General features: G+C 32.3%; 2 protein-coding genes across 2 annotated transcripts; both read left to right on the plus strand.

Moving 5' to 3' along the window:
- The first annotated feature begins 471 nt into the window (after window positions 1-471).
- LOC109159056 (receptor like protein 30-like) lies at window positions 472-27,705 on the plus strand. Its single transcript, XM_019307056.1, has 3 exons — window positions 472-578; window positions 15,108-18,109; window positions 26,988-27,705. The coding sequence occupies exons 1-2, from the start codon at window positions 508-510 to the stop codon at window positions 18,085-18,087; spliced, it is 3,051 nt and encodes a 1,016-aa protein (XP_019162601.1). The 5' UTR covers window positions 472-507; the 3' UTR covers window positions 18,088-18,109; window positions 26,988-27,705.
- On the plus strand, window positions 19,253-26,741 carry LOC109158739 (tyrosine-sulfated glycopeptide receptor 1-like). The gene is made up of 3 exons (XM_019306637.1): window positions 19,253-19,616; window positions 23,431-24,239; window positions 26,347-26,741. Exons 1-3 carry the CDS (start codon window positions 19,253-19,255, stop codon window positions 26,611-26,613), a joined length of 1,440 nt encoding a protein of 479 aa, XP_019162182.1. The 3' UTR covers window positions 26,614-26,741.
- Window positions 27,706-27,770: the final 65 nt, after the last annotated feature.

Consider the following 27,770-nt stretch of genomic DNA (forward strand, 5'->3'; position numbering starts at 1 on the left):
CGGTTCATGATCCATTTTTTTTTTTATTATTCTTAAATTTAATAAATTGAAATCCAAATATTGGGTTCTAGATCTGAATCATAACTGAAAACTTTTAATTCGATTGCTATAGTGTCTGGTTCAGTTCGAACCGAACCGTGGTAATCGCTACATATACGCAATAATTTGTTGGAGAAGTAAAATAAATAAAATGTTTACTTTAAGGGTAGAAATGTCAATTTAATATATTAGGGGAGAAAACCACAACTTTTAAAATAATTGAGGGGGCTAATGTGCTTACATAAATAATTAAGGGGGAAAAAGTGTTATAAGTATATAACATAGGGGGAAAAAGTGTCATTTTCCCTATACAGAATTACTAATTAATTTATAATTCGACTCATTTTCATCAATGAGGTGTCCTTGAATCCCACAAAATGCTCTCAAAATTTACAGTATATATATTAGAGTTAGTTTGGTTGTTCTCCCTCCCATTGCAAGATTTCATAAAACATCTATTCATCCATCATGCTCTCAAAACCAATATTCCTACAACCTTATTGTGCTGCTATCAGAATGTTGTTTACTACTACTACTACGCTACTTCCCCCCTTTCTTTACTTTTTCGTTTTTGTTTGCTTGTTTTCTTCTTCGTCTTCTTGTGCTTTCACACAAAGAGTTGCAGCCAAAAACAACACGATAAGGTGTATTGAGAGGGAGAGGCTTGCTCTTCTGGATTTCAAACAAGGCCTTGTGGATGAGTATGGAGTTCTGTCTTCTTGGGGAAGTGATGATAATGAATGTTGCAATTGGTGGGGTGTTCACTGCAACAACACCACTGCTCATGTAACCATGCTTGATCTTCATGCCCAGTTAGATTATCCAATTTATAAACAGCTGATAAGCCGCAAGGTTAGTCCATCTCTACTTGAACTGAAGCATTTGAATTATCTGGACCTCAGTTACAATGATTTTCAAGGGAGTCCTATCCCTGAATTCATTGGTTCTTTTAAGAGATTACGTGTCTTGAGTCTTATGGAAGCCGGGTTCACTGGAACAATTCCTCCACAACTTGGAAATCTTACCAATCTTCGAGTTCTAAATATTTCAGAATATTATTATTCTTCAAATTTGAAAATAAAAAATATTGAGTGGCTCTCTCTTCTTTCCTCTCTAAGATCCATTTATCTCAGTGGTGTTGACATTGAGTCATCAAAAACCAGTGTCACCCTCCCTCCTTTCCTTGAGAAATTACAGTTGCCATTCTGCGAACTCCATGGGTCTTTGCCGCCTTTCTCGCTTAATTCTTCTTCTCCATTTCTTTCCGTTGTTGATTTTTCTCACGACGATATCAATGCTTCTTCGGTGTTCCACTTGTTGCGCAATGCAAGCAAAAAACTCACTACCATCAACCTCTCAGGAAATTACTTTGCAGATACCATTCCTGATTATGATTTTGGAGACATGGAAATTCTTGAGAACCTTTATCTTGATTCTATTATCACGGAGGATGCTGGAATTCCAAAATCTTTTCGGAATTTAACTCATCTACGAATTTTATCTTTGAGTGATAATAATCAATTAAATGAGTCAATTGCTGAATTTTTCCAAAAGTCGCTGCTCAAGTACGCAGGGAAGTCTCTACAAATCTTAGACTTATCTTGGAATCAAATCACTGGTGAACTTCCTGCAGATATCATCAACACCAGATTTACATGTTTGAGAGAATTGCGCGCAAGTTATAACCAGCTAAATGGATCAAACTTCCAAAAGTTGCTCAAGGACGCATGTCTTGAATATTTAGATTTGTCCGGCAACCAAATTACAGGACAAATTCCTGATCTATCACATGCTTTGTCCTTAAGAGTGTTAGATCTTTCTCAAAATCAAATTACAGGACAAATTCCTGATCTATCACATGCTTTGTCCTTAAGAGTGTTAGATCTTTCTCAAAATCAAATTACAGGACAAATTCCTGATCTATCACATGCTTTGTCCTTAAGAGAGTTATATCTCTATGGAAATCGAATTACAGGACAAATTCCTGATCTATCACATGCTTTGTCCTTAAAAGTGTTAGATCTCTCTATAAATCAATTACAAGGGGGCTTACCAGAAACTAAGAAGCTATCAAAGCTTAATAGGTTGTATGCCTCATCAAACTCATTGGAAGGAGTTGTAACTGAAGCCCACTTTTCAAATCTTACCCATCTTCAAGAGTTAGATTTGTCATTTAACGCAGCCCTGTCTTTCAACGTGAGTAGTAATTGGGTTCCTCCTTTTCAACTTTACCACTTATTACTAGCAAACTGTAAAATAGGACCTCAATTTCCAAAATGGCTGCACACTCAGAATAACATAGTTGAACTTGATATTTCTTCAAGTGATATTTTTGATATGATACCCAATTGGTTTTGGAACTTCTCCAAATATTACGAGTACTTGAATTTGTCATACAACAAGATTAGTGGGAGATTGCCTTATTTACAAAATGAGTCTTCTTTTCTTAGAGTCATAGATTTGAGTTCTAATAACTTTTGGGGCCCAATATCTATAAATTCCAACAAAATTTCTATACTTCATTTATCAAATAATAAGTTTGTTGGGTTAATTTCTTTCTTGTGTTCAATTATTAGTCCCGATACTTGTTCTATTGACCTTTCATATAATCAACTCTCAGGTGAAATTCCTGATTGTTGGAATAACCGCCTTTCTAATTTATTCATTCTTAACCTTGCAAATAATAATTTCTCTGGGAAGGTTCCACACTCTTTAGGCTCTCTGTCTTGGCTTCACTCGTTGCATTTGAGAAACAACCACCTTAGTGGGGAATTACCTTCCTCGTTGCAAAATTGCACATCATTGAGGGTTATGGATTTTGGTGGAAATAAGTTTACGGGAAAAGTTCCATCATGGATTGGAGGATCTTTGACAAATTTGCTTATTATTAGTCTCCGGCATAACAAGTTTTATGGGAAAGTGCCTTCAAGTATTTGTCATCTTAATAACATCCAAATCTTGGATCTTTCTGAAAACATATTGACAGGGGAAATTCCACATTGCTTCTACAATTTCACTTTTATGATGAAAAATAGTAGATCAATTGGAAATACTATACAATATCTTAATGATGCATCCTCAAGTGAAAGACTTAGTTCCTATATAGACAATATTTTGATTCAGTGGAAAAACCAAGAAAGAGAATATAGGAAGCAATTGGGACTCTTAAAAAGCATTGATCTTTCAAGCAATCAATTGATTGGACATATTCCCGAGGAACTTTCTTCTCTCAAGGGATTAATTTCCTTGAACCTTTCAAAAAATCATTTGATTGGAAAAATATTTTCGACAATCTATCAGCTCGAAAATTTGGAAGTCCTTGATCTTTCTAGGAATCAACTCTCTGGTGAAATTCCAATAGGTCTTGCTCGTCTGAATTATCTTGATGTTCTTGACTTGTCGAGCAACTTTCTATCGGGCAAAATCCCCACAGGCACTCAGCTGCAAAGTTTTGATGCTTCTTCCTATGCCGGTAATGTTGGATTGTGCGGGGCCCCACTTCCCAAATGTTCTTCATATGTTCCTCCACAAAACAAAAACAATGACTTTCAAGAAGATGATAGTTTTTTAAATCGAGAGTTTTACATATCCATGGTGCTAGGGTTCTCTCTCTTCTTCTGGGGAATTGTAATCACTTTGGTGCTCAAAAACTCTTGGAGAATTGCATACTATGAATTTTTGAATGATGTCAAAGATTGGCTCTATGTGAAAATGAAGATCTATTTGGTCAGGATGCAAAGAAAGCTTAGACGCATATGATGATTTGATGAAGCAATAAAAGGTATAATTAGTTAATTACCCCACTACTATATTATTTCATTTTTGGTCTCCTTTTGGTGAAACAATATCTATTAGACTTGCCTTTTTAAATTTGTAACTTACTAATTGATCAAGTTTTGGCCTCCACTAATCTGATATAATTGGCACAGATTGATTATGTGCAAATTGGGAATGAAGAATTTGTATGGGGCACTCACTCTATTTGAAGATTTGTATGTTTCCTGCATTTGATTTAGAGGAAAACACAAAAGTTTGTATTTATTTTTTTCAATAAATCCTATTTATGTTACTAAAATACTAATTATTTTTCGTATTCTGATTTAATATATATTTTGTCATCATCTTCATCATTCTAATTATATTCCTGAAGTTCAAATCCTGTGATATGTTAGGAATTAATTTTTAACTTTCCATCTCTCAAGCATGTCTTTTTTCTTCTACTTCTTCTTCTTCTTCTTTTGTGTTTTGTTTTTTGGTTTTTTCGATCATGGTAAAGAAAGCAGAAGGCAAGTCACATAATCCAAAAATGTGACACACCAACATAATTCATATGGTCAAGAGAGGGTGGAGACCAGCCAATGGAATATTAGATAAGTGCTTAATTACAATTATTTCTAATATCATATTTATGATGATTTTGTATGTATCTTGTTTATTTATTGAATATAGTCTTTAATTCATTAATATTTATTGTTTAGGAATTTCTGAGCAAAAATAACAAAATATGCAATTTGTGAGATGCGGTAAGTATTTTGGTTATATTTCACTCATATAAAATTCAATTGAAGTGATTTGAGTGTCTATGAAAAACTAAGACAATCTCTTCTGACTTTGATGTTCATAGTTTTCAAAGATTTGGTACAAATTAGGATCAAAACGGTGGACAAATTTTTACATGCACATGGACACAGCCTTGCGAGATGCTGATAATATGATACAAAGTCTGATTGAGATGATTAGAGTGTCCGTGGAAAGCTAAGATGACTCTCTACAACTTCTTGTGTTCAAAGTGTTAAGATATTTAGACTAAGATATGGAGAAAAATTCATGCAAAAATCGATACTCTCAGAGACATGGTCATGTCACTTGGCACAACATATTGTAACGCACCTTTTGACACGCCACGACAATGTATGGGGCAGGTCAATGGTCACAAATCTCTATTTAAGTGGCGTACGTTTTGACCTGTTTTTGGGAGAACTCTTCGATCTAAGACTTCAAGGAAACAACCGAAGAACTTTTGCCGGTTTCAACCACTCTTAGGAAAGAAATTTTACATCTCATGAAGGCTTTTAATCAATATTTCTTCGTAACGTAAAGGGGTTTCCGGACAAAAACCTATGAAGGCCATAAGATCACCCGAAGGGAAGCGGTTGACTTGGCCCGGATGGTGAACATGGAAGAAGTTAGGAGAGCAGTTATGGAAATGAAGAAGTACGGTAGTCCTGCTCCAGATGGCATCCAAGCCTCTTCGTAACGTAAAGGAAAAAGTACGCTTCTTTCTTTGGCTCACGGTGATGGGGAAGTTGCTTTCAAACTTTGAAAGATACAGAAGAGGCTTAACGGAGGACTGCAGCTGTACGGGTTGTGGCGAGGACGAGGAAACCATCATGCATATCCTCCCCGATTGTGGCTGTAACTGATCTCTCCAGAATAACGATGGAAATGGACAATCCTCACACCTCCAAAACGGTGGGGAAAATGCGTTGGGTTTTCTGGGATCCACCAGACATTGGGTGGATAAAAATCAACACTGATGGTGCCTTTAAAAGGGGGTTGGGTCTTGATATTGCCGGTGGGTTGGCTCAGAACCATCAAGGGGTCTGGCTCTTTGGTTTCACAACTAAAATCGGTACTTCTAATAGTTTTGCCGCGGAGCTGTGGGGCCTAAGGGAGGGTCTACGGCTGGCAAAGGCTAAGTGGTTGAAGAGGGTTATCTTCGAACTTAATTCAGAAGTTGTCATCATGGTAATGAATTGAAAGAGGACGAGGAGATTCATGAGGCATCATCCACACTTGTTAGAGACTGTAAATTTCTTGCGAATCATTTTGATAATATTGCCTTCCAACACATGTTGAGAGAGGGTAATAAGTGTGCAACCACTTGACGAACATTAGGCAACATAGCGAGTGGGGCACATCCTACCTCAAAGAAACACCAGCAAGCTTAGATAGGCTCCTAGCAGTGAATGCATTCGGAGCTAGCTCGATTAGAGTTTGGTAACTTTGTTTTTGTTTTCCCCGTGATACATGGGTCAATCTCACAAAAAATAAAAAAATATTCATCAATTTCTTTGTTGTTTATTTTATCTCTTTTGTTTTTGCTTCAATGTTTAGATGCTAATTTTGCAATACTTGAATTTATGATAAACCCCCTATGTTGAGACATTGTTCGTAATTGTTTTATTGCCTTAATACGATTATTTGTTCTTTATATCATATTTACTAGTTTTCTACGCGCATTGCGCGATTGGGATAATGCCCAATGTTTTTTTTAATAAGTACTTTAAAGTATATCAAGGCAGGATTATATTATAATTGTTCATGCATAAATAATTGAATGTTGAATTTGCGTATTTAAATAGGTAATTCTAAGTTTACAAATACAAGAAAATATAGTCAAGATTGATTATAATTGTCAATAAAATAATTGTATAGGTATGGTTGAAACCAAATACGAGACATAAGGGAGAGCAAATAAAAATTATGGCATAAAATTTTAAATATATACTAATATTGAAGAGCTAATTGTTGATAATCAAACAAGGACATTGCGAGGTAGTTTTCCACTTCAATTTGTTGTGTAATTTGAATACTCTTTTTGTAAATAAATCCCCCAAGTAGTTAATATGATTGGATTAATTATATTTTTTTATTTTTTTATTTTTTAAAACAATTATTATTATTATTATTATTATTATTATTATTATTATTATTATTATTATTGTTATTATTATTATTATTATTATTAAATATATGTATTTGATGTAGCAAAAATAAGATGTGAGCTCGGGTGTGTTATGTCGTTCTCAGAGGATTGGGGGATATGACACGCAATATGCAATCACAATAAACTAGGCACTAGCATAAGGAAATCAACAAGAAGCTAAGCAAATTACAAGTTTAAGGAAATGATAAGATCAACACATATACACAAAGATAAACACACAATAAAGAGATAGGACTCAAGCTAGGGAGCATTATCATCTAGATGCTTTAACAACTTAAGGGATTAGGGAGAACAAGTAACCAAGGAAACAAGTGGGAAAGCACGTAGGTATCCTAGTCTACGAACCATTCTCGTAATTAATAAACAAGGATTAGAACAAGGAATTGCCCCACTTTCGTGGTGAATCAATTCCAAGTCCATCAAGCACACAAAGCATCTAAAGCCCCCAATTTCCCCTATTTTCGTAGGAAGAAATCGGGTCTATGCAAGGGGTGGCTTGGATTCATCACTCAACTCTCGTTGAGGCAAGGAATCCTCCAAAAACAAGCTAATGAATGTGTACATCAAACATTAACAAGATATAAATACAAAACTTTCACAAACACATGAACCCTAGGTTGGAGTTCCTCCCCTTTTTTGCAATAATCACAAATCAAGCATCAAGATAGAAAATACAATCCTAACTCAAGTCCATAAACTAACTACTCATGATTAAATAGCATAAAGAACACAAAAACATAAGTGTAAAGCATAAACATTGCAAAAGAAAGAGATAAGGAAAAGAAAGCTTCACTATTGAAAATGGATGGTGGAATCTTGAAATGTTGGAATTCAAGGTTCAAATCCAAGATTACAAGCTTCAAAAGTGTTAAGAAACATAAATCTAAGCCTAATCTAACCTAAAAATATGAAGGAGAATGAAAGAGAGTGTCTAGGGTTCTAACAAGAGTCAAAACCAAGTTGAAATAACACAAAAACGCGTCTAAATAGGGGCAGAGCAGGTTGGGACGGCCTCTTGGATGGGCGTACGCCAAGGGGTATGATTTTTGGTGCATTTCCAGTGAAAACTGGATCAGGGAGAAGAGATGCGTACTGGCATGCGTATGGGCGTACGACAGGGCGTACGAGGCTCCTGGAAATAGAATTCTGTACACTTGTCTTAACTTCTAGGCTATTTTCCTCCACTAAACCCATTTTATTTGCACTTATGGTATTCAACAAAGTTGTAGCCCTTTAAGTTGGCTTTCCAATGGTTCAAGAATCACTTCATTTGGACATTCCTAGACCGAGATATGGTCAAAAAACCGAACAGTGTCCGAAATGAGCGAAAATTACAATGTCTTGATCTTTTGCTCCTCTTTTGTTTTGGTTTGCCCAAATGACTAAGACCATTGAATACACCACTCTTACGCTCCCTTGAAGTATTTTGTCCATCCTCTTAACTTCTCATTGGCTCTCATGGACTCCTAATGCATCCAAAATGCTCCATTTGACTCCAATGTCCACCAAAATGCCTGAAAATACTCATTGTTGTTTCCAAACAAAACTCCTAGCAAAATAACACAATTTAATCATAATCTCATGAAATTTGTAATGATCTATAAGCAAAATGGCTTAGTGAAAGGGAGGAAAATATAGACAAATAAGCACTTATCAATACCCTTAGGTCATTTTACATGTTAATCTAAAAAATTAATTTTTTCAAATATCTTTTTACCCACCATTGATATAATTCGCTGGTCAAATCAGCTAATATAATCCGCTAATGCTAACCGCTAACTACTGATTGTCAAACAAGGACATTACGAGATAGTTCTCACTTCAATTTGTTGTGTGATTTGAATACTCTCTTTATCAACAAATTTCTCAAGTAGTTAATATGATTGGCTTTATTAATTATATTTTTCTTAATTTTTTCAAGGTATTAATAAAATACTTGGTAAATAAATATATAACATTATTTTGTATTATAATTTTGATATTTAATTTAAAAAATAGTGCACAAAAAAAAGATAATAGACAATTTAGTGAATATAATCAATTGATGAATTTGAATGTAAAGAACTTTTACATTGGAAAAAAATAAAGACAATATAATATAATAAAATTAATTTTCTTAATTAATTTATTGATAATGAATAATATTTTTTTAATAAAGACATTGTAGGGACAATGTAGCGAATATAATCAATTGATGAATTTGAATGTAAAGAATTTTTATATTGGAGAAAAATAAAGATAATATAACTAATGAAATTATTTCTCTTATTTAATTTATTGATAATGAATAAATTTTTTGAATAAAAACATTGTAGATATATAATTCTAAATTAAAGATCAAAATGCATATGTATTATTTTTTGTTGTAACTACTAAATTATTATTTAATTTAATAAAAGTAAAATAGAGTACTAAATATGCCAACTTTAATTGGGATGGGGTTCGAACTTCGAACTTAAGACCTTCCGTATTGAAATCAATGAATAAGTTAACGGTGAACTAACAGAAATTAACGGAAAAGATAATATTTAACGGAAAAGTTAACGGATAATCATATTCATTAAGGATAAATTAGTAAATCTTAAGAAAAAATTAAAATCCGATCAATCCGAGCCATTCATTTGATTAAAAAACTTGACCGCCATTTTTTCTACCCATTATAGACCTAACTCTCTTGGGCTCTTATTAGTATACTAGTTTTTTACGCGCATTGCGCGATTGGGATAATGCCCAATGTTTTTTTTTTTAAAATAAGTACTTTAAAGTATATTAAGGCAAGATTATATTGAAATTGTTCATGCATAGATAATTGAAGGTTGAATTTGCGTATTTAAATAGGTAATTCTTCTCCCAAAGGTTGAGTCTCCTACCCAAGGGCCCCCCACACTTTGACCCGACAGAGCATTATAGGAAGTTGTAAATCACGGTGACTCAATGGTTCAGTAGACAGGACCAAATGCCGGTGCGAACAAGGAATCTGCCCACTTTGGACATAATTCCCGCACTGCCGCCGCCGAGGTTCAAACCTTGGTCTCTTCTCCCAAATACTGCCCACTAAACCATTGAGCTAAGCCCGTGCGGGTTAAATAGGTAATTCTAAGTTTACAAATGCAAGATAATATAGTCAAGATTGATTATAATTGTCAATAAAATAATTGTATAGGTATGGTTGAAACCAAATACGGGACATAAGGGAGAACAAATAAAAATTAGGGCATAAAATATTAAATATATACTAATATTGTTTGAGGAGATTTCGACATTAGGATTTGTGGTTAAGTTCTATGAAGACTTTAATATTAGAATTAGATTAATGGTGTAATTATAATTCTATATTAGACGTTAATATTATTCTTCCAAAAGGCTGAACCCCAACCCTAAGGGCCCCCCACACTCCGGCCCGACAGAGCATTTGGGATGAAGACGTTAATATTATAATTAGACTAACGGTGAATTAACGCTATTTAACGGAAAAGTTAAATGAATAATCATATAATTAAGGATAAATTAGAAAAAAATTTTTAAAAAAATAAAACCTGAACAATTTGAACCATTCATTTGATTTAATAATTTGGCGGTCATTTTTCTACCCAATGTTAATAATTAAATAAATTCGTTGGTCAAATCCGCTAATATAATCCGCGCGCTAACTGTTGATTGTCAAACAAGGACATTGCAAGGAAGTTCTCACTTCAATTTGTTGTGTGATTTGAATACTCTCTTTGTCACAAAATCTCTCAAGTAGTTAATATGGTTGGCTTTATTAATTATATATTTTTTTAATTTTTTCATGGTATTAATAAAATACTTGGTAAATAAATATATAGCATTATTTTGTATTATAACTTTGATATTTAATTAGAAAAATAGTGCACAAAAAAGATAATAGACAATGTAGTGAATATAATCAATTGATGAATTTGAATGTAAAAATTTTTACATTTGAGAAAAATAAAGACAATATAACTAATGAAAATATTTCTCTTAATTAATTTATTGATAATGAATAATTTTTTTCACTGTATTAAGACATAGTAAGGACAATGTAGCGAATATAATCAATTAATAAATTTGAATATAAAGAATTTTTATATTGTAGAAAAATAAAGACAATATAACTAATACAATTATTTCTCTTATTTAATTTATTGATAATGAATAATTTTTTTTGAATAAAGGCATTGTAAACACATAATTCTAAATTAAAGAAATGCATATCTATAATTTTTTGTTGTAGCTACTAAATTATTATTTATATAATTTAATAAGAGTAAAATAGAGTACTAATTATGCCAACTTTGATTGGGATGAGGTTCGAACCTAAGACCTTTTTTTTTATTGAAATCAATGAGTAAGTTAACGGTGAACTAACGACAATTCTTAAAATTGTACTAATTATGCCAACTTTGATTGGGATGAGGTTCGAACCTAAGATCTTTTTTTTTTTTTTTTATTGAAATCAATGAGTAAGTTAACGGTGAACTAATGTCAATTCTTAAAATTTTAACGGAATTAGTAACGGTGTGTGGGTATTTTAGGAAATTTTAGTGTAAAATTTAAATCTTATCAATCTTTTAATCAATCTGAGCCATTTATTTGATTAAAATCTGTGACCGCCATTTTTTCTACCCATTATAGGCCTAACTCTCTTGGGCTCTTATTAGTATAGTAGACTAGTTTTTTTACGCGTTTTGCGCGAATGGGATAATGCCTAATAATTATTTTTAAGTACTTCAAAGTATATCAATGCAATATTATATAGGAGATGTTCATGCATAGGTAAATAAATGTTAAATTTGTTTATTTAAATCGGTAATTTAAAGTATATAAATGCAAGATAATATATGAGAGATTGATTATAATTGTCACTAAATTAAATGTTTGTAACTTTATAATAACGTTAGTCTAAATACTTAGTCTTAAAGCGATAGTCTAAATAAATAGTACTTTTGGTTTAAATTTCTATAATTCTTCTTAATTCTCTTTTGGGTAGCATTGTTATTGTTTTTATCTTCAGTACATGTCCTTTTTTTTTTTTTTTTTTTTTTTTTTTTTTTTTATTGGTAGTGTGTCATGTGCAATTAGGTTACTGGTAGCAGCATAGAGGGATTCATCATGCAATGAGATTATGGTGTAAGAAATTTTAGATTTGACTTGCTGTGTATATGACTGAGATTTTAGTTGCAATATGAACTCTTTAGCGTACAAATACTTATTGATATTTAGTAGTGATAGTTTTTTCCTTACATGTTTCATGTGTTGTGAGATGTGTGTCGTAGGTTATCATGTAAAAGTATTGAACAAAATATTAATATTTATTATATTTGTATAAAATACTTGGTAAATAAATAAATAAATAAATAAATAAATAAATATATATATATATATATATATATATATATATATATAATATAATATAATATAATATAATATGTTTTGGATTATAACATTGATATTTAATTACAAGATAATGTAAAAAATAAGACAATGAACAATGTAGTGAATATAATAAATTAATAAATTTGAAGGTAAAGAATCTTTGAATTGTAGAAAATAAAGATAATATGACTAATGAAATTATATTTCTTTTAATTTTTTTTATAATGAATATTTTTTTAATACATTTTAACATATTCATAATATATGTTTAACAAATAACAATTATGCTAATTATACTTGGGATGAGGTTCGAACCTAAGACCTTATATAAATTAAGAGTATGTTAAGAATAATAAATAGTTAACGGAATATTCCGTTACTAAAGTTTAAACTAACGGAATTTAGGGTTATTTAAGAAAAGAAAATAATATAATAGAGGGTAAATAAGGAAAATCATTAAAAGATACTAAAATCAAAATAATATGAATCATTCATTTTAAAAAATAATTAGTATCGACATTTTTTTTGTTCCAGTTAAGGGCCTAACATTATTCGCTCTTATTAGATTTGTATTTGTAAAAATGTAAAGAAAAGATGTAAAGATTTGTAGAGATGTAGAGATGTAGAGATATATATAGTAGATATGTATGTGTATTATGAACATAAATTTTATACATTATAAATATAAATTCTATACATTATGAAGTTAAATAATGTGTATTGAACCAGGGTCAACGATTCTGCTCCACGATTTCACGATTGACTATCTATCAAAGCGGAAACTGTTATTTTCAACTATAGGCCCAACCCAATGGCCCAACTATAGGCATTCAAGTTTATATATATATATATATATATATATATATATATATATATATATTGTCTTTTTTATTCAAACTATTTTCTATAATTGATTGTGTTACATATTTTGTCATAAATATTTTTATAGGATTTTTAAAATTTAGTCTACTCAAATATATTTTTAGCTCCGTCGTCTCTAACTATCATTGTATTCTAATTTATAATATATTCTGTATTTGAACCTTATTACAAGTATTTGATAATTTGATGGGTTTTGCTCATGGGAATGGGCATGAAAGTGATTGTTATTATTTGGTTGGTAGGTTTTTAGAACACTTATCCCAAAAGGCTGAATTCCCAGCCTTAAGGGCCCCCCATACTTCGACCCGACAGAGCATGTGGGAGGATGTAAATCACGGTGACTCAATGGGTTAGTAGGCAAGGCTAAATGCCAATTTTTAGAACACTATAATGGGTTTCGAATACCCCATCAATTGAAAAACTCATACCCAAATAAAACAAGGGTTTCATTCCCTTGTTCATTCTCAAGCACTACTATTAGTAACCATTCTCATTCCACCTTACTACCAAACATGTTAAATACTTTCACCAAAACCCATTACCATTACCAAGTATTTGATACCCATTCCGATTTCGATTCCCATGTGCGAACCAAACACGCCCTAAATTCATTTGAACTTTGCCCCACTCAAATAATTTTTTGAATCCGCCTTTGTGAATGAGGTGTGAAAAGGAGTATATTAAAAAAAAAAAAAAAACATTTTCTAGCATGTGGGTTGAATGTTTTGAGAGAATAATTATTTTCTTTTTTCAAATTTCCACCTACTATACGTGTGAAATTGTGAATATATATACATACCACCAAGTCAAGTCTTCCATGTGGATACACCATTTATTTGCGAAGAAATTTATTCATGAACTAACTGGACCATTTAGATCCATTTAGATCCATTAGGATTTCTCTCCTGTCCTATATCAAAGCCAAAATAAAGACACTTCTCAGTAAATCATAAACCCTTGAGGTTGACAATAGAACAATAGTCCAAGCTGGAGCCAATCACGATTGGATATACTTAAGTTGTTTAAGCACAATTGCAAAAAAGTTGACAAATTATACCATGTACTTGGGTCTAGCTAATTTGCTTCGTGGATCTTGATTTAAAAATAATCTTCAGATTCTGTATATATAGTTAACACACTTTGTACTGCATACAATTAATTGTTTATGTACTTGTAATTAAATTGAAGACACATTATATTGTAATTACATACATATAACATGATAACTATAAACACATAATATATTAACTACAGACACATAACATGTTAACCAATATCCTATGCGTCTACAGTTAACATATTATGTACCGACAATTAACAATTTATGTGTTTGTAGTTATGTTATGTGTCTATAATTATCATGTTATGTATCTTCAATTAGTTTACAAATACAAAATGTATTAACTGCAAATACATAATTTTTGGATCAAAGTTCACAATGCAATATGAACTATGGTCCGATCCATGGTGTAACATCAATTGAATGAAGGTTGGGGGCAAATTATTTGTATGGACCATGGTCCACATAGTGTTGTATGGGCCATAAAAGAAAATACATTTTTAATAAACTAAAGTATATTATTTGTGTACTGAATTTACATTATATAAAATAATGTACTTTTAGTATTCAAATAATTTACTTTCTCTGAATACAATGTACATTTTTAATATACTAAAAGTATATTATTTGTGTATATTATTTGTTTTATAGTATACAAAATATGATCCACATAACTTGTGTGGACCATAGTCCACACAATAATGATTGTATAATTTATCTATCCTACTCCTGGCCGCCAACTGTGACCAAACTCTTAAAACATCATGTTGAAAATTTAAAGAAAAAATCAAGATTTTTGAATGTAGACTTATTTAATTTTTAGAATATTATAAACTATTTTCTTCAAAAAAAAAATATTATAAACTATTTTATTAATTAAATTCAAATAAAAATTGTATTAAATTAAGCATACAGAATTACAAATTAATTTATAAATCCACTCATTTTCATTAATGATTTTACTACAATCATACAACCTTGTTGTGCTGCTATCAGAATGTTGTTTACTACTACTCCTACGCTACTTCCCCCCTTTCTTTACCTTTTCGTGTTTGTTTGCTTGTCTTCTTCTTCTTGTGCTTTCACAGAAAGAGTTGCAGCGAAAAACAACGTGATAAGGTGTATTGAGAGGGAGAGGCTTGCTCTTCTGGATTTCAAACAAGGCCTTGTGGATAACTATGGAGTTCTGTCTTCTTGGGGAAGTGATGAAGAATGTTGCAATTGGTTGGGTGTTCACTGCAACAACAACACCGGTCATGTAACCATGCTTGATCTCAATTCCTATAATATTAATTCATATCTGAGTTTCCACAAGGTTAGTCCATCTCTACTTGAACTGAAGCATTTGAATTATCTGGACCTGAGTTACAATGATTTCCAAGGGAGTCGTATCCCTGAATTCATTGGTTCCTTTAAGAGATTACGTGTCTTGAGTCTTATGTATGCCGGCTTCACTGGAACAATTCCTCCGCAACTTGGGAACCTTACCAATCTTCAAGTTCTAAATATTTCTGTAGATTATTTTAATTTGAAAATAAAAAATCTTGAGTGGCTCTCTCTTCTTTCCTCTCTAAGGTCCATTTATCTCAGTGGTGTTGACATTGAGTCATCAAAAACCAGAGTCACCCTCCCTCCTTTCCTTGAGGAATTACAGTTGCCATTCTGCGGACTCGATGTGTCTTTGCCTTTCTTGCTTAATTCTTCTTCTCCATTTCTTTCCGTTGTTGATTTTTCTTACAACAATATCAATGCTTCTTTGGTATTCCACTTGTTGCGCAATGCAAGCAAAAAACTCACTACCATCGGCCTCTCAGGAAGTTACTTTGTAGATACCATTCTTGATCATGCATTTGTAGATATGGAAATTTTTGAGAACCTTTATCTTGATCATATTATCACGGAGGATGCTGGAATTCCAAAATATTTTTGGAATTTAACTCATCTACGAATTTTATCTCTGTGTTGTAATTATCAATTAAGTGGGGCATCAATTGCTGAAGTTTTCCAAAAGTGGCTCAAGGATGCAGGGAAGTCTCTACAAATCTTAGACTTATCTGGGAATCAATTCACTGGTGAACTTCCTGCAGATATCATCAACACCAGATTTAAATCTTTGAGAGAATTGCGCGCACCTTTAAACCAGCTAAATGGATCAAACTTCAGACTACCTTCAAGTCTTGAATATTTAGATTTGTCCAATAACCAAATTAGAGGACAAATTCCTGATCTATCACATGCTTTGTCCTTAAGAGTGCTACATCTTTCTGAAAATCAATTACAAGGGGGTTTACCAGAAACTATAGGGAAGCTATCAAAGCTTAATAAGTTGTATGCCTCATCAAATTCATTGGAAGGAGTTGTAACTGAAGCCCACTTTTCAAATCTTACCCATCTTCAAGAGTTAGATTTGTCCTTTAATGTAGCCATGTCTTTCAATATGAGTAGTAATTGGGTTCCTCCTTTTCAACTTTACCGCTTATTATTAGCAAATTGTAAAATGGGGCCTCAATTTCCAAAATGGTTGCACACTCAAAACAAAATAGTTGAACTTGATATTTCTTCAAGTGATATTTCTGATATAATACCCAATTGGTTTTGGAATTTCTCCAAGGGTTACGACTACTTGAATTTGTCATACAACGAGATTGGTGGGAGATTGCCTTATTTACAAAATGAGTCTTTTCTTCAAGTCATAGATTTGAGTTCTAATAATTTTTGGGGCCCAATATCTATAAATTCCAAAAAAATTTCTATACTTCACTTATCAAGTAATAAGTTTCTTGGGTTAATTTCTTTCTTATGTTCAATTATTAACTCCGGTACTACTTCTATTGACCTTTCATATAATCAATTCTACGGTGAGATTCCTAATTGTTGGAATAACAGCCGTTTAAATTTAGCTATTCTTAACCTTGCGAATAATAATTTCTCTGGGAAGGTACCACATTCTTTAGGCTCCCTATATACTCTTCAATCATTGCACTTGCGAAATAACAAATTTACTGGAGAATTACCTTCCTCATTGCAAAATTGCACATTATTGAGGGTTATGGACTTTGGTGGAAATGAGTTTACGGGTAAAATTCCATCATGGATTGGAGGTTCTTTGACAGATTTGCTTACTGTTAGTCTCCGGCATAACAATTTTTATGGGGAAGTGCCTTCAAGTATTTGTCATCTTAATAGCATCCAAATCTTGAATCTTTCTGAAAACATATTGACCGCGAAAATTCCACATTGCTTCTACAATTTCACTTACATGATGAAAAGTAGTAGATCAATTGGAAATACTATACAATTTCTTAATTCTACTACTTCCTATGGAAAATTTGGTTCCTATATAGACAATATTTTGATTCAGTGGAAAAACCAAGAAAGAGAATATAGGAAGCAATTGGGACTCTTAAAAAGCATTGATCTTTCAAGTAATCAATTGATTGGACATATTCCTGAGGAACTTTCTTCTCTCAAAGGATTAATTTCCTTGAACCTCTCAAAAAATCATTTGATTGGAAAAATATTTCCGACAATCTATCAGCTGGAAAATTTGGAAGTCCTTGATCTTTCTAGGAATCAACTCTCTGGTGAAATTCCAATAGGTCTTGCTCGTCTGAATTATCTTGATGTTCTTGACTTGTCGAGCAACTTTCTATCGGGCAAAATCCCCACGGGCACTCAGCTGCAAAGTTTCGATGCTTCTTCCTATGCCGAAAATATTGGATTGTGCGGAGACCCACTTCCCAAATGTTCTTCATATGTTCCTCCACAAAACAAAGACAATGACTTTCAAGAAGATGATAGTTTTCTAAATCAAGAGTTTTACATATCTATGGTGCTAGGGTTCTCTCTTTTCTTCTGGGGAATTGTAATCACTTTAGTGGTAAAAGACTCTTGGAGAATTGCATACTATAAATTTTTGAATGATGTCAAAGATTGGCTCTATGTGAAAATGAAGATCTATTCGGTCAGGATGCAAAGAAAGCTTAGACGCATATGATGATTTGATGAAGCAATAAAAGGTATAATTGTCCCCACTATTGTATTATTTCATTTTTGGTCTCCTTTTGGTGAAACAATATCTTTTAACTTGCCCTTTTAATTTTGTATCGTACAAGTTTTGGCCTCTACTAATCTGATATAATTGACACAGATTGATTATGTGCAAATTGGGAATGAAGAATTTGTATTGAGCACTCACTCTGTTTGAAGATCTGTATGTTTCCTGCATTTGATTTAGAGGGAAAACACAAAAGTTTGTATTTATATTTTCAATAAATCCTATTTATGTTACTAAAATACTATCTATTTTTCGTATTCTGATTTAATAATATATATTTTGTCATCATCTTCATCATTCTAATTCCTGAAGTTCAAATCCTGTGATATGTTTGGAATTAATTTTTAATTTTCCATCTTTCAAGCATGTCTTTTTTCTTCTACTTCTTTCTTCTTCTTCTTCTTTTGTTTTTTTGTTTTTTGTTTTTTTTTCTTTTTTCGATCATGGTAAAGAAAACAGAAGGCAAGTCACATAAACCAAAAATGTGACACACCAACATAATTCATATGGTCAAGAGAAGGTGGAGACCAGCCAATCGAATATTAGATAAGTACTTAATTACAATTATTTCTAATATCATATTTATGATGATTTTGTATGTATCTTGTTTATTTATTGAATATAGTCTTTAATTCATTAATATTTGTTTTTTTAGGAATTTCTGAACAAAAATGACAAAATATGCAATTTGTGAGATGTAGTAAGTATTTTGGCTATATTTCACTCATATAAAATTCAATTGAAGTGATTTGTGTGTCCATGAAAAACTAAGACAATCTCTTGTGACTTTTATGTTCATAGATTTCAAAGATTTGGGACAAATTAGGATCAAAACTGTGGACAAATTATGACAGGCGAATGGATACGGCCTTGCGACATACTTGATAGTATTTTGATCATATCTCTTTCATACAAAGTCTGATTGAGATGATTAGAGTGTCAATGGAAAGCTAAGATGACTCTCTATAACTTCTTGTGTTCAAAGTGTTGAGATACAGAAGAGGCTTAACGGAGGACTGCAGCTGTACGGGTTGTGGCGAGGACGAGGAAACCACCATGCATATCCTCTCCGATTGTGGCTGTAACTGATCTCTCCAGAATAACGATGGAAATGGACAATCCTCACACCTCCAAAACGGTGGGGAAAATGCGTTGGGTTTTCTGGGATCCACCAGACATTGGATGGATAAAAATCAACACTGATGGTGCCTTTAAAAGGGGTTTGGGTCTTGCTAGTGCCGGTGGGTTGGCTCGAAACCATCAAGGGGTCTTGCTCTTTGGTTTCACAACTAAAATGGGGACTTCTAATAGCTTTGCCGCGGAGCTATGGGGCCTAAGGGAGGGTCTATGGCTGACAAAGGCTAAGGGGTTGGAGAGGGTTATCTTCGAACTTAATTCAGAAGTTGTCATCATGGTAATGAAAGGGAAAGAGGAGATTCATGAGGCATCATCGACGCTTGTCAGAGACTGTAAATTTCTTGCGAATCAGTTTGATAATATTGCCTTTTAACACATGTTAAGAGAGGGTAATAAGTGTGCGACCACTTGACGAACATTGGGCAACATAGCGAGTGGGGCACATCCTGCCTCGAAGAACCACCAGCAAGCTTAGATAGGCTCCTAGCAGTGAATGCATTCGGAGCTAGCTCGATTAGAGTTTGGTAACTTTGTTTTTGTTTTCCCCGTGATACACGGGTCAATCTCACCAAAAAAAAAAAAAAAAAAATCATCAATTTCTTTGTTGTTTATTTTATCTCTTTTGTTTTTGCTTCAATGTTTAGATGCTAATTTTGCAATACTTGAATTTATGATAAGCGCCCTATGTTGAGACATTGTTCGTAATTGTTTTATTGCCTTAATACAATTATTTTTTATTCAATCGTGTTCTTTATGGTTATTAGATTAATAATTGCAAGCTTATTAAATTTATGTTTGATACATATACTTGTGAAAGAGATATTCTCTATATGTGTAAATCTCACACATTTAGAAGAGGTAGAATGCAATTCTGGAGATAAGATGAAATCATCATTTGAGTCAAATTGTTCCATAGAACTCATAAATCTTTAATGTAACTTTTGGAGTTTTTAATTGAGATCAAAGAGATTCTATTTGATCAACCTAGTGATTAGTTATTAATCCTCTTTATAAAGATATTAGGTAAAATTGTGAGACTTCATGAAATTTGCTTTTGACTCCATTCGATCTACACAAAAGTTTGCTTCAACCCAGGTTTGATATTAAATGCTTTGCAAATGTTTATTCCATGGTGTTAAGGTTTACGGAGTATTTATTTATTTATTGACAATGTCTCTTATTAGATGCTAATGTGAAAAAATATTGAATACAATTGAGTGAGACGCGGTCCCAAAATTGAGAGTCAGACTGAGAGCTAATTGCCCTAGCTAAGAGCTAGTGTGTGGACAATCTACTTACCCCGCCAGAATTGTATGCACCGGTCGTGGATTACTGGCTACCAGGGGTAAGATAGAAGTGGCCGAGGTTTGGGCTCTATTTAAGGGAATTCAGTTTGCTAAAACAATTGGCAGTAGGAGAACTTGTTCCGAAAGTGACTCTAGAAGTATTGTGGAGGCCAGGCTATTAATAGAAGAGCTAAGGTAAGCAATATAGCAGAGAATATTATATTCTTACTGCTTGCAGAAGAGAGCTGGAAAACATTGGCCAGTCGTCTCCAGGGAACAAAACCAAGCAGCCCATCTTTTGGCGAAGAACCATGCCGGCCTTCACAGAACTATCATTGTGGATTCACCTAATAAAGAACTGCGCAGAGTTGTAGAGGAGGACCAGTTTGGAGTGCCAGTATGGCATCAACTGGACTACTTGTAGTTAATTAATTAGTTCGTATTGAGGGTGTTCCCCTTCCTTTTGATAAAAAAAAAAAATATTTTTTAGTCTTTCATCTTGTATTTGACACCATAGTCCACAATATAATTTAAGGCAAATTATTCTGTGGACTCGGCTCCACTTTGTAAGATGGATTCGAATTCAAAAATTCACAATTTATATACTTAATATTCACAATTTGTTTAATTTTTATTTTATTTTATTAGGTGCATACAATTGACACATTATGTACGTACGTTAACCATTTTTTATCTGTAAATAAATTGGAAGCACATTACATGGTAATTACAGACATATAACATAATAATCATAGACACATAAACTGTTAACTGCATATATATATACAAAATATATTAACGGTAGACACATAACATGTTAACCAACATACTATGTGTCTACGATTAATATATTCGGTACTTGCAATTAACAATTTATGTGTCTGTAGTTATTATGTTATTTGCCTTCAATTTGTTTAAAGTACAAAATGTATTAATTGAAGATACAAAATATATTAACGGTAAATACATAATTTTTTTACCATGGTTTACAATTCAATATGAACCATGGTCCATACAATAACAATTGAAAGAAGTTTAGGTCGGACGGCGTACTCTTAGGATGACAAAGTTACCATTTAGCTTGGAAGACACATGGAGTTTGTTGTAACTTCCCTAAATTAGCTATCAACCCTAAATTCAAGACAAATTACCTTAGGACATGTCCAAACACTTAAATATTTTATAACAAAAGTCATGAGAGTGATTTACAATTTTTTAATGATATATTTTTTATATATTAATTTTATTTATACAAAAAATAAATAAATTTAAGGAAAAAACATTGGTGTGTTGAATGCATGTAGCAACATGTACGTAGTCCACGATATAATTATTGGTGTTCAACAAAGTAGTCTAAAGTAGATAATGACTAAATCATATTTAAAATACTTTGTCCAATAGGTCATCTCACATTCCCACATCAAGATTAGTCATGTTTATATCAATTATTATACCCTGGATCAAGGTCGACTTTGTATTGTGAATCTTAGTTCAAAATATAATTCAGATGATATGATGTACTTGTAATTAAAATATTATGTACTTTCAGTTATAAAATTATGTATCTATTACAATTAATATATATATTATGTACTTGTCGTTAATAAATTACATACACATTACAATTAATATATTATGTATATGTAATTAACATATTATGAACTTTCAGTTAATAAATTATGTACATATTTCAATTAACATATTATGTACCTCTAGTTTATTTACAAGTACATAATTAAGGTCCACATATTAAGCCCATACCATTTTTATGTAATTATTATACAATGAATCATGGTCCACCACTACTGGAAATTCTGAAATTTCCGACCACCTGAAAGTGATCATAAATCAAGTTGAAAGTCTTGTTCCGACCACTTTTGGTATCTGGAAAAACCTTTGTTGCTATTTTCGACCACTTTTTGGATTTTTTAGTATCAACTTAATTTAAGATCATTTTCAGGTGGTCGGAAATTTCAGAATTTCCAGTAGTGCACATTACAATATGAACAACTAATATACATCATACATGTTCATTTTAGACATGATTCAATTGCATGATGTGGGAATTCCTAGACATTAGTAAAATTAAAATTTTTAAAAAAAATATCTATAATTTTGCCACATCATGGAGTTTTTGGTTTGTGATGGTAAAATTAAGAGTAATTTGCATTTTCTGTCTATAAATAATAATAATAATAATAATAATAATAATTATTATTATTATTATTATTATTATAACAACAATAATAATTTTAGACTCATTTTACTATAATGATTTAATTTAAAATAAATCATTTTATTCTTTAAAAATTCTACCAATTCAAACAAAAAAAATGCTACTATACTAATTGTAAGTACTGTACTATATATATATAGAGAGAGAGATAGAAAAGCCCCAGTGAGTTCAACCAATATTGAGGTTATTGATACATTTGTTTAATACTTCTTACAAAGATTATTGAGTCAAGTCTTTATCAATCACTTATCTTGTCATTATTGTATTATCGTGTTTAGTCTCTTTCTATTAAATTTCTTAATTTCCTAACACCCTTTAGTCCCGGGCATCCACTCTTAAAACTTCATTGTTGAAATTTTCAAAAAAAAAAAAAAAAAAAAAAAAGGTCAATATAATATAAACTTTTTTGGGTCAATTTACTCATAAATCCTCAAGAAGCTTCAATACTTCATCTCTCAAATAATAAGTTTGTTGGGTCAATTTCCTTCTTATGCTCAATTAGCTCGGCTACTTCTTCTATTGATCTTTCATATAATCAACTCTCTGCTGAGATTCCTGATTGTTGGAATAAGAGTTTTGTTTTTCATTTGTTTGTTCTCAACCTTGCAAATAACCGTTTCTCAGGGAAGGTTCCACACTCTTTAGGCTCCCAGCTATTAAGACTTGAGTCATTGCACTTGCGAAACAACAACCTTAATGGGGAGTTGCCTTCCTCACTTCAAAATTGCACATCATTGAGTGTTGTTGATTTTAGAGGAAATAAGTTTATAGGAAGAATTCCATCATGGATTGGGAGATCTTTGAAAAGTTTGCTCATTGTTAGCCTTCGACATAACAAGTTCTACGGGAACGTGCCTTCAAGTATTTGCCATCTCAAAAACATACACATCTTGGATCTTTCCAAAAACAAATTGACAGGAAAAATTCCACCGTGCTTCAACAATTTTACTTATTTGATGCAAGCCAACAGTTCTGTTGGAAGTACTATGCAAAATATAGTGTGGAGCAGTACATTTATTATAAGAGGAAATGGTTACTATATAGACAATATTTTGATTCAATGGAAAAATCAAGAGTGGGAATATAGGAAGCAATTGGGACTCCTAAAAGCCATTGATCTTTCAAGCAATCAACTGATTGGAGATATTCCTGAGGAACTTTCTACTCTCAATGGATTAATTTTGTTAAACCTTTCAAATAACCATTTGACGGGAATAATCTTTCTGACAATTTATCAGATGGAAAATTTAGAGGTCCTTGATCTATCTCAGAATCAACTCTCAGGTGAAATTCCAATTGGCCTAGCTCGTTTGAATTATCTTGATGTTCTTGATTTGTCAAACAACTTCTTGTCGGGCAAAATCCCAACTAGCACTCAATTGCAAAGCTTCAATGTTTCTTCTTATGCGGGAAATTTTGGACTATGTGGGGACCCTGATGGACAATTTTTATGTCCTCGCAAGTGCACGAGTCACGGTAGTAATAGCGTGCAAAAGCAAGGGTCGATCCCACAGGAAATTGTACGATGCAATTTAACAACTTAAGAAGTAATTGACTTGAAATTAAAACAATTAACTTATCAGCTTCAATAGTTCAGCTTCAAAAGTATTATAAACTAATTAACAAGTGGAATATTTGAAAATCAAAATCAAGATAATAATAACAGAAACATAGCACTGGCTCATTCAAGATCAACAATTAATTTAAATCTACTAACAAATAGTGTGAATGAAATTAAAATCATCTTGTTCCTAATAATATCAAAAGCATTTCAAAATTAATTGCAAACCAATTTAACATTGTTACGACAAGCACAGTACGTACACCACTCACAAAGTTGAAAGTAAAGAATTTATAAATGACAAGTGAAGATTTAAGAGGAAGAAAACCAGAGAACTGCTACTGCTAATTAGAGAATGAAAGTATAAACAAAGGGAAAAACCAGGAAGAACGAGAGTTGTTGCCAAACGTTGAACCAAACTGATGCCACCGCGGGTCGGAAATCACCACCGCCCAAGGGCTGGTTGCTACCGAAGAATGCCAACGTTGCCGCCGGAGATCGCCGCCCTACGGACCGGAGTTGCTCCGGGGAGATTGATGTGGATCGCCTCCGGAATTGGTCCGGGGCCAGATTTCATGTTCAGGAGAATGAATCAGCGTCCCTTTTATACTGTCTAACCTCCATCGCCTCTCCAAGCCCAGCCACAATTTCTTCGATTCAATCGGATCGCCAAGATGACCAAGCCGCTGCCCGAGTTCTAGTTCTTCTGCGAATCATCCTCTCCATTCGGCTCTTTTTGTTCACCGCACAATGACTTATTCTTTAGTTAAATAAATTAAAATTAAAAGCTTAAATAAATTACAATCCTTATTTAACTACTAGCTACACTTTTATTATTAACTTAAAACTACAACCATAATAATAATAATAATAATAATAATAATAATAATAATAATAATAATAATAATAATAATAATAATAATAATAAACTTATTAGAAACCATATATAACTAATCTACATTTATTAAAACTCATGCTGACCATATACTACTACAACTATTATTATTATTATGAAATTAGGATCAAGAATTATTGGATCAACAGAAATCAAATAATAAACAAATATAATAATAAAAAGGGAAAATGGCACTTTTTCCCCCTAAGTTATATACTTATAGCACTTTTTCCCCCTCAATTATTTATGTAAGCACATTAGCCCCCTCAATTATTTTAAAAGTGGTGGTTTTTCCCCCTGATATATTAAATTGACATTTCTACCCTTAAAGTAAATATTTTATTTATTTTACTTCTCCAACAAATTATTGTGTATATGTAGCAATGACCACGGTTCGGTTCGAACTGAACCAGACACTATAGCAATCGAATTAAAAGTTTCCGGTTATGATTCAGATGTAGAATCCAATATTTAGATTTCAATTTATTAAATTTATGAACCAAAAAAACTGGATCATGAACCGTGAACCGGCGGTTTCGAATCCGGTTTGTGATTTTGAACCGTCTTTATTTTAAATTTTATTTTATTTTTTATTTTAAAATAGTCTAAATTCAACAATAAATGTATTTTATTTTTTCAGTTCGGAACATGAACCGATCATTTCGATTTGTGATTTTAATAAACTCTAAATATCGCGTTTTGATTCTAAATTGTAATTGGAATATTTTGGTTTGGTTGCTATAATATCTGTTTGGTTTGAACCAAATTATAGTAATAATTTGTTGGAGAAGAAAAATAAATGAAATATTTATTTTAAATATTTATTTTAAGGGTGAATATGTCCATTTAACATTTTAGGGGGAAAAGAGCCACTTAAATAATTCAGGGGAGAAAAGTGCTATAAGTATATAACTCAGGGGGAAAAAGTGCCATTTTCCCTAATAAAAACAACCTAAAAATAGAAAATATTAACAAAGCTATTAAAAACAATAATAAATAAAAATAGATATAAAATTAATCAATTATTGTATATTAACTATAAAAAGATTATTAAAAATAACAACCAAAATAATGTTTATCAGACCCATTTCCCAAATGTTCAGTCGATGTTCCTCCCCAACGTAAAATCAATGACTACCAAGAAGGTGATACTTTTCTAGACCGGGGGTTTTACATATCAATGGTGATGGGGTTTTCTCTTAGCTTTTGGGGAATTGTGGTCACTTTGGTGCTCAAAAACTCATGGAGAACTGCCTACTATGAGTTCTTGAATGATGTCAAAGATTGGCTCTACGTGAAAGTGAAAATATATTTGGGCAGGCTACAACAAAAGCTTAGGTGCACAAGATGATTCAATGAATGAGTGACAATAGGTATAATTACTCCGCTAGTGTATTATTTTATTTTGGTGAATGAGTGTCTTTTAAACTATGAAATTGTTAAACTTGCCCTTTCATTTTGTATGGTGATTATTGAATTGATGATTGTGAGCATATATCCATTAATGTGTATCCAACTATCAGTTTAGGTTTTTAGTTGAGATGGAGCACATGTTTCAATTTGGTATCAGAGTCTTCGAATCTCAATGTTACTCGTAAGCGACTACGGTTTATATATCCATTAATGTGATGTGTATCCAACTATCAACTTAGGCTTTTAGTCGAGATGGAGCACATGTTTCAATTATGATCATGTTTTTGCATGAATTTGACATACTTGAAACAGATTGATTATGTGCAAACTGGGGATGAATAATATGTGCAGCATCACACACCATTTGGATGGAGCACTCTGTTTGAAGCTATGTACCTTTCTTTCCTCCAGTTGTTTTGTAGAAACAAGTTTGTATCTGATTTTTCAATAATTTCTATGTATATATGTTACTAGAATCCCTTTCTCATATTCTAAGATAATGTATTATCATCATCTTCTTCATTCTAAGTGCTAATGTTATTGTGTTTGATTGTTCTGCATTTACAATTCTGTTAAGAAACTACATTATTTCACCTATTTTCAAATATGTTTTTCTTAATTTCCTAGAGTGCCTATGATAGAAGAGGCAATCTTTAAGGCATCGGAGAAAAGGAGTTTGGGGCAATTCAAGAACCAGGTTCCATGGCTTCCACCATGCATGCAGTTGTGGTCACCACCTTTGCAAACCACGAGGTCGTGGTTATTAAGTGTATTCGCGGTGTTTTGGTCATATCTCAATATAGAAATGTTTAAATTTGAGATATTCCAATAGCATTGGAAATAAAACTCAGAGAACTACAATAACCAAGTAAACTATAAATCATTATTTAGATGTTATCTGAATCAAAAATAGTTTGAAAATTGAAATTGATGGGCAAAGAACAACTACTCTTCCCACTACAAGCATGGTAGGAAGTTGTGGTTACGTCTAAATTTAGTTTAAATAAAAAGTTATTTATCATTTTATGAATCTTTGAATATACTTTGGAGAGCATTTTTCATCCTCTTGACTTTTCCCTACTAAGAATATGTCTA

Source organism: Ipomoea nil, unplaced genomic scaffold (assembly GCF_001879475.1).
Source record: "Ipomoea nil cultivar Tokyo-kokei standard unplaced genomic scaffold, Asagao_1.1 scaffold2826, whole genome shotgun sequence".
Classification (NCBI taxonomy): Eukaryota; Viridiplantae; Streptophyta; class Magnoliopsida; order Solanales; family Convolvulaceae; genus Ipomoea; species Ipomoea nil.

Bases quoted from the DNA above. Each gene is read 5' to 3' on its own strand.
- LOC109159056 (XM_019307056.1), top strand. From the start codon at position 508: ATGCTCTCAAAACCAATATTCCTACAACCTTATTGTGCTGCTATCAGA. The intron at 579-15,107 runs GCTACTTCCCCC...TACTACTACTCC, and splicing joins TTGTTTACTACTACTACTAC to TACGCTACTTCCCCCCTTTC.
- LOC109158739 (XM_019306637.1), top strand. From the start codon at position 19,253: ATGGAAATGGACAATCCTCACACCTCCAAAACGGTGGGGAAAATGCGT. The intron at 19,617-23,430 runs GTAAATTTCTTG...ACCGTTTCTCAG, and splicing joins ATCGACGCTTGTCAGAGACT to GGAAGGTTCCACACTCTTTA. The intron at 24,240-26,346 runs CCTGATGGACAA...TGTTTATCAGAC, and splicing joins ATTTTGGACTATGTGGGGAC to CCATTTCCCAAATGTTCAGT.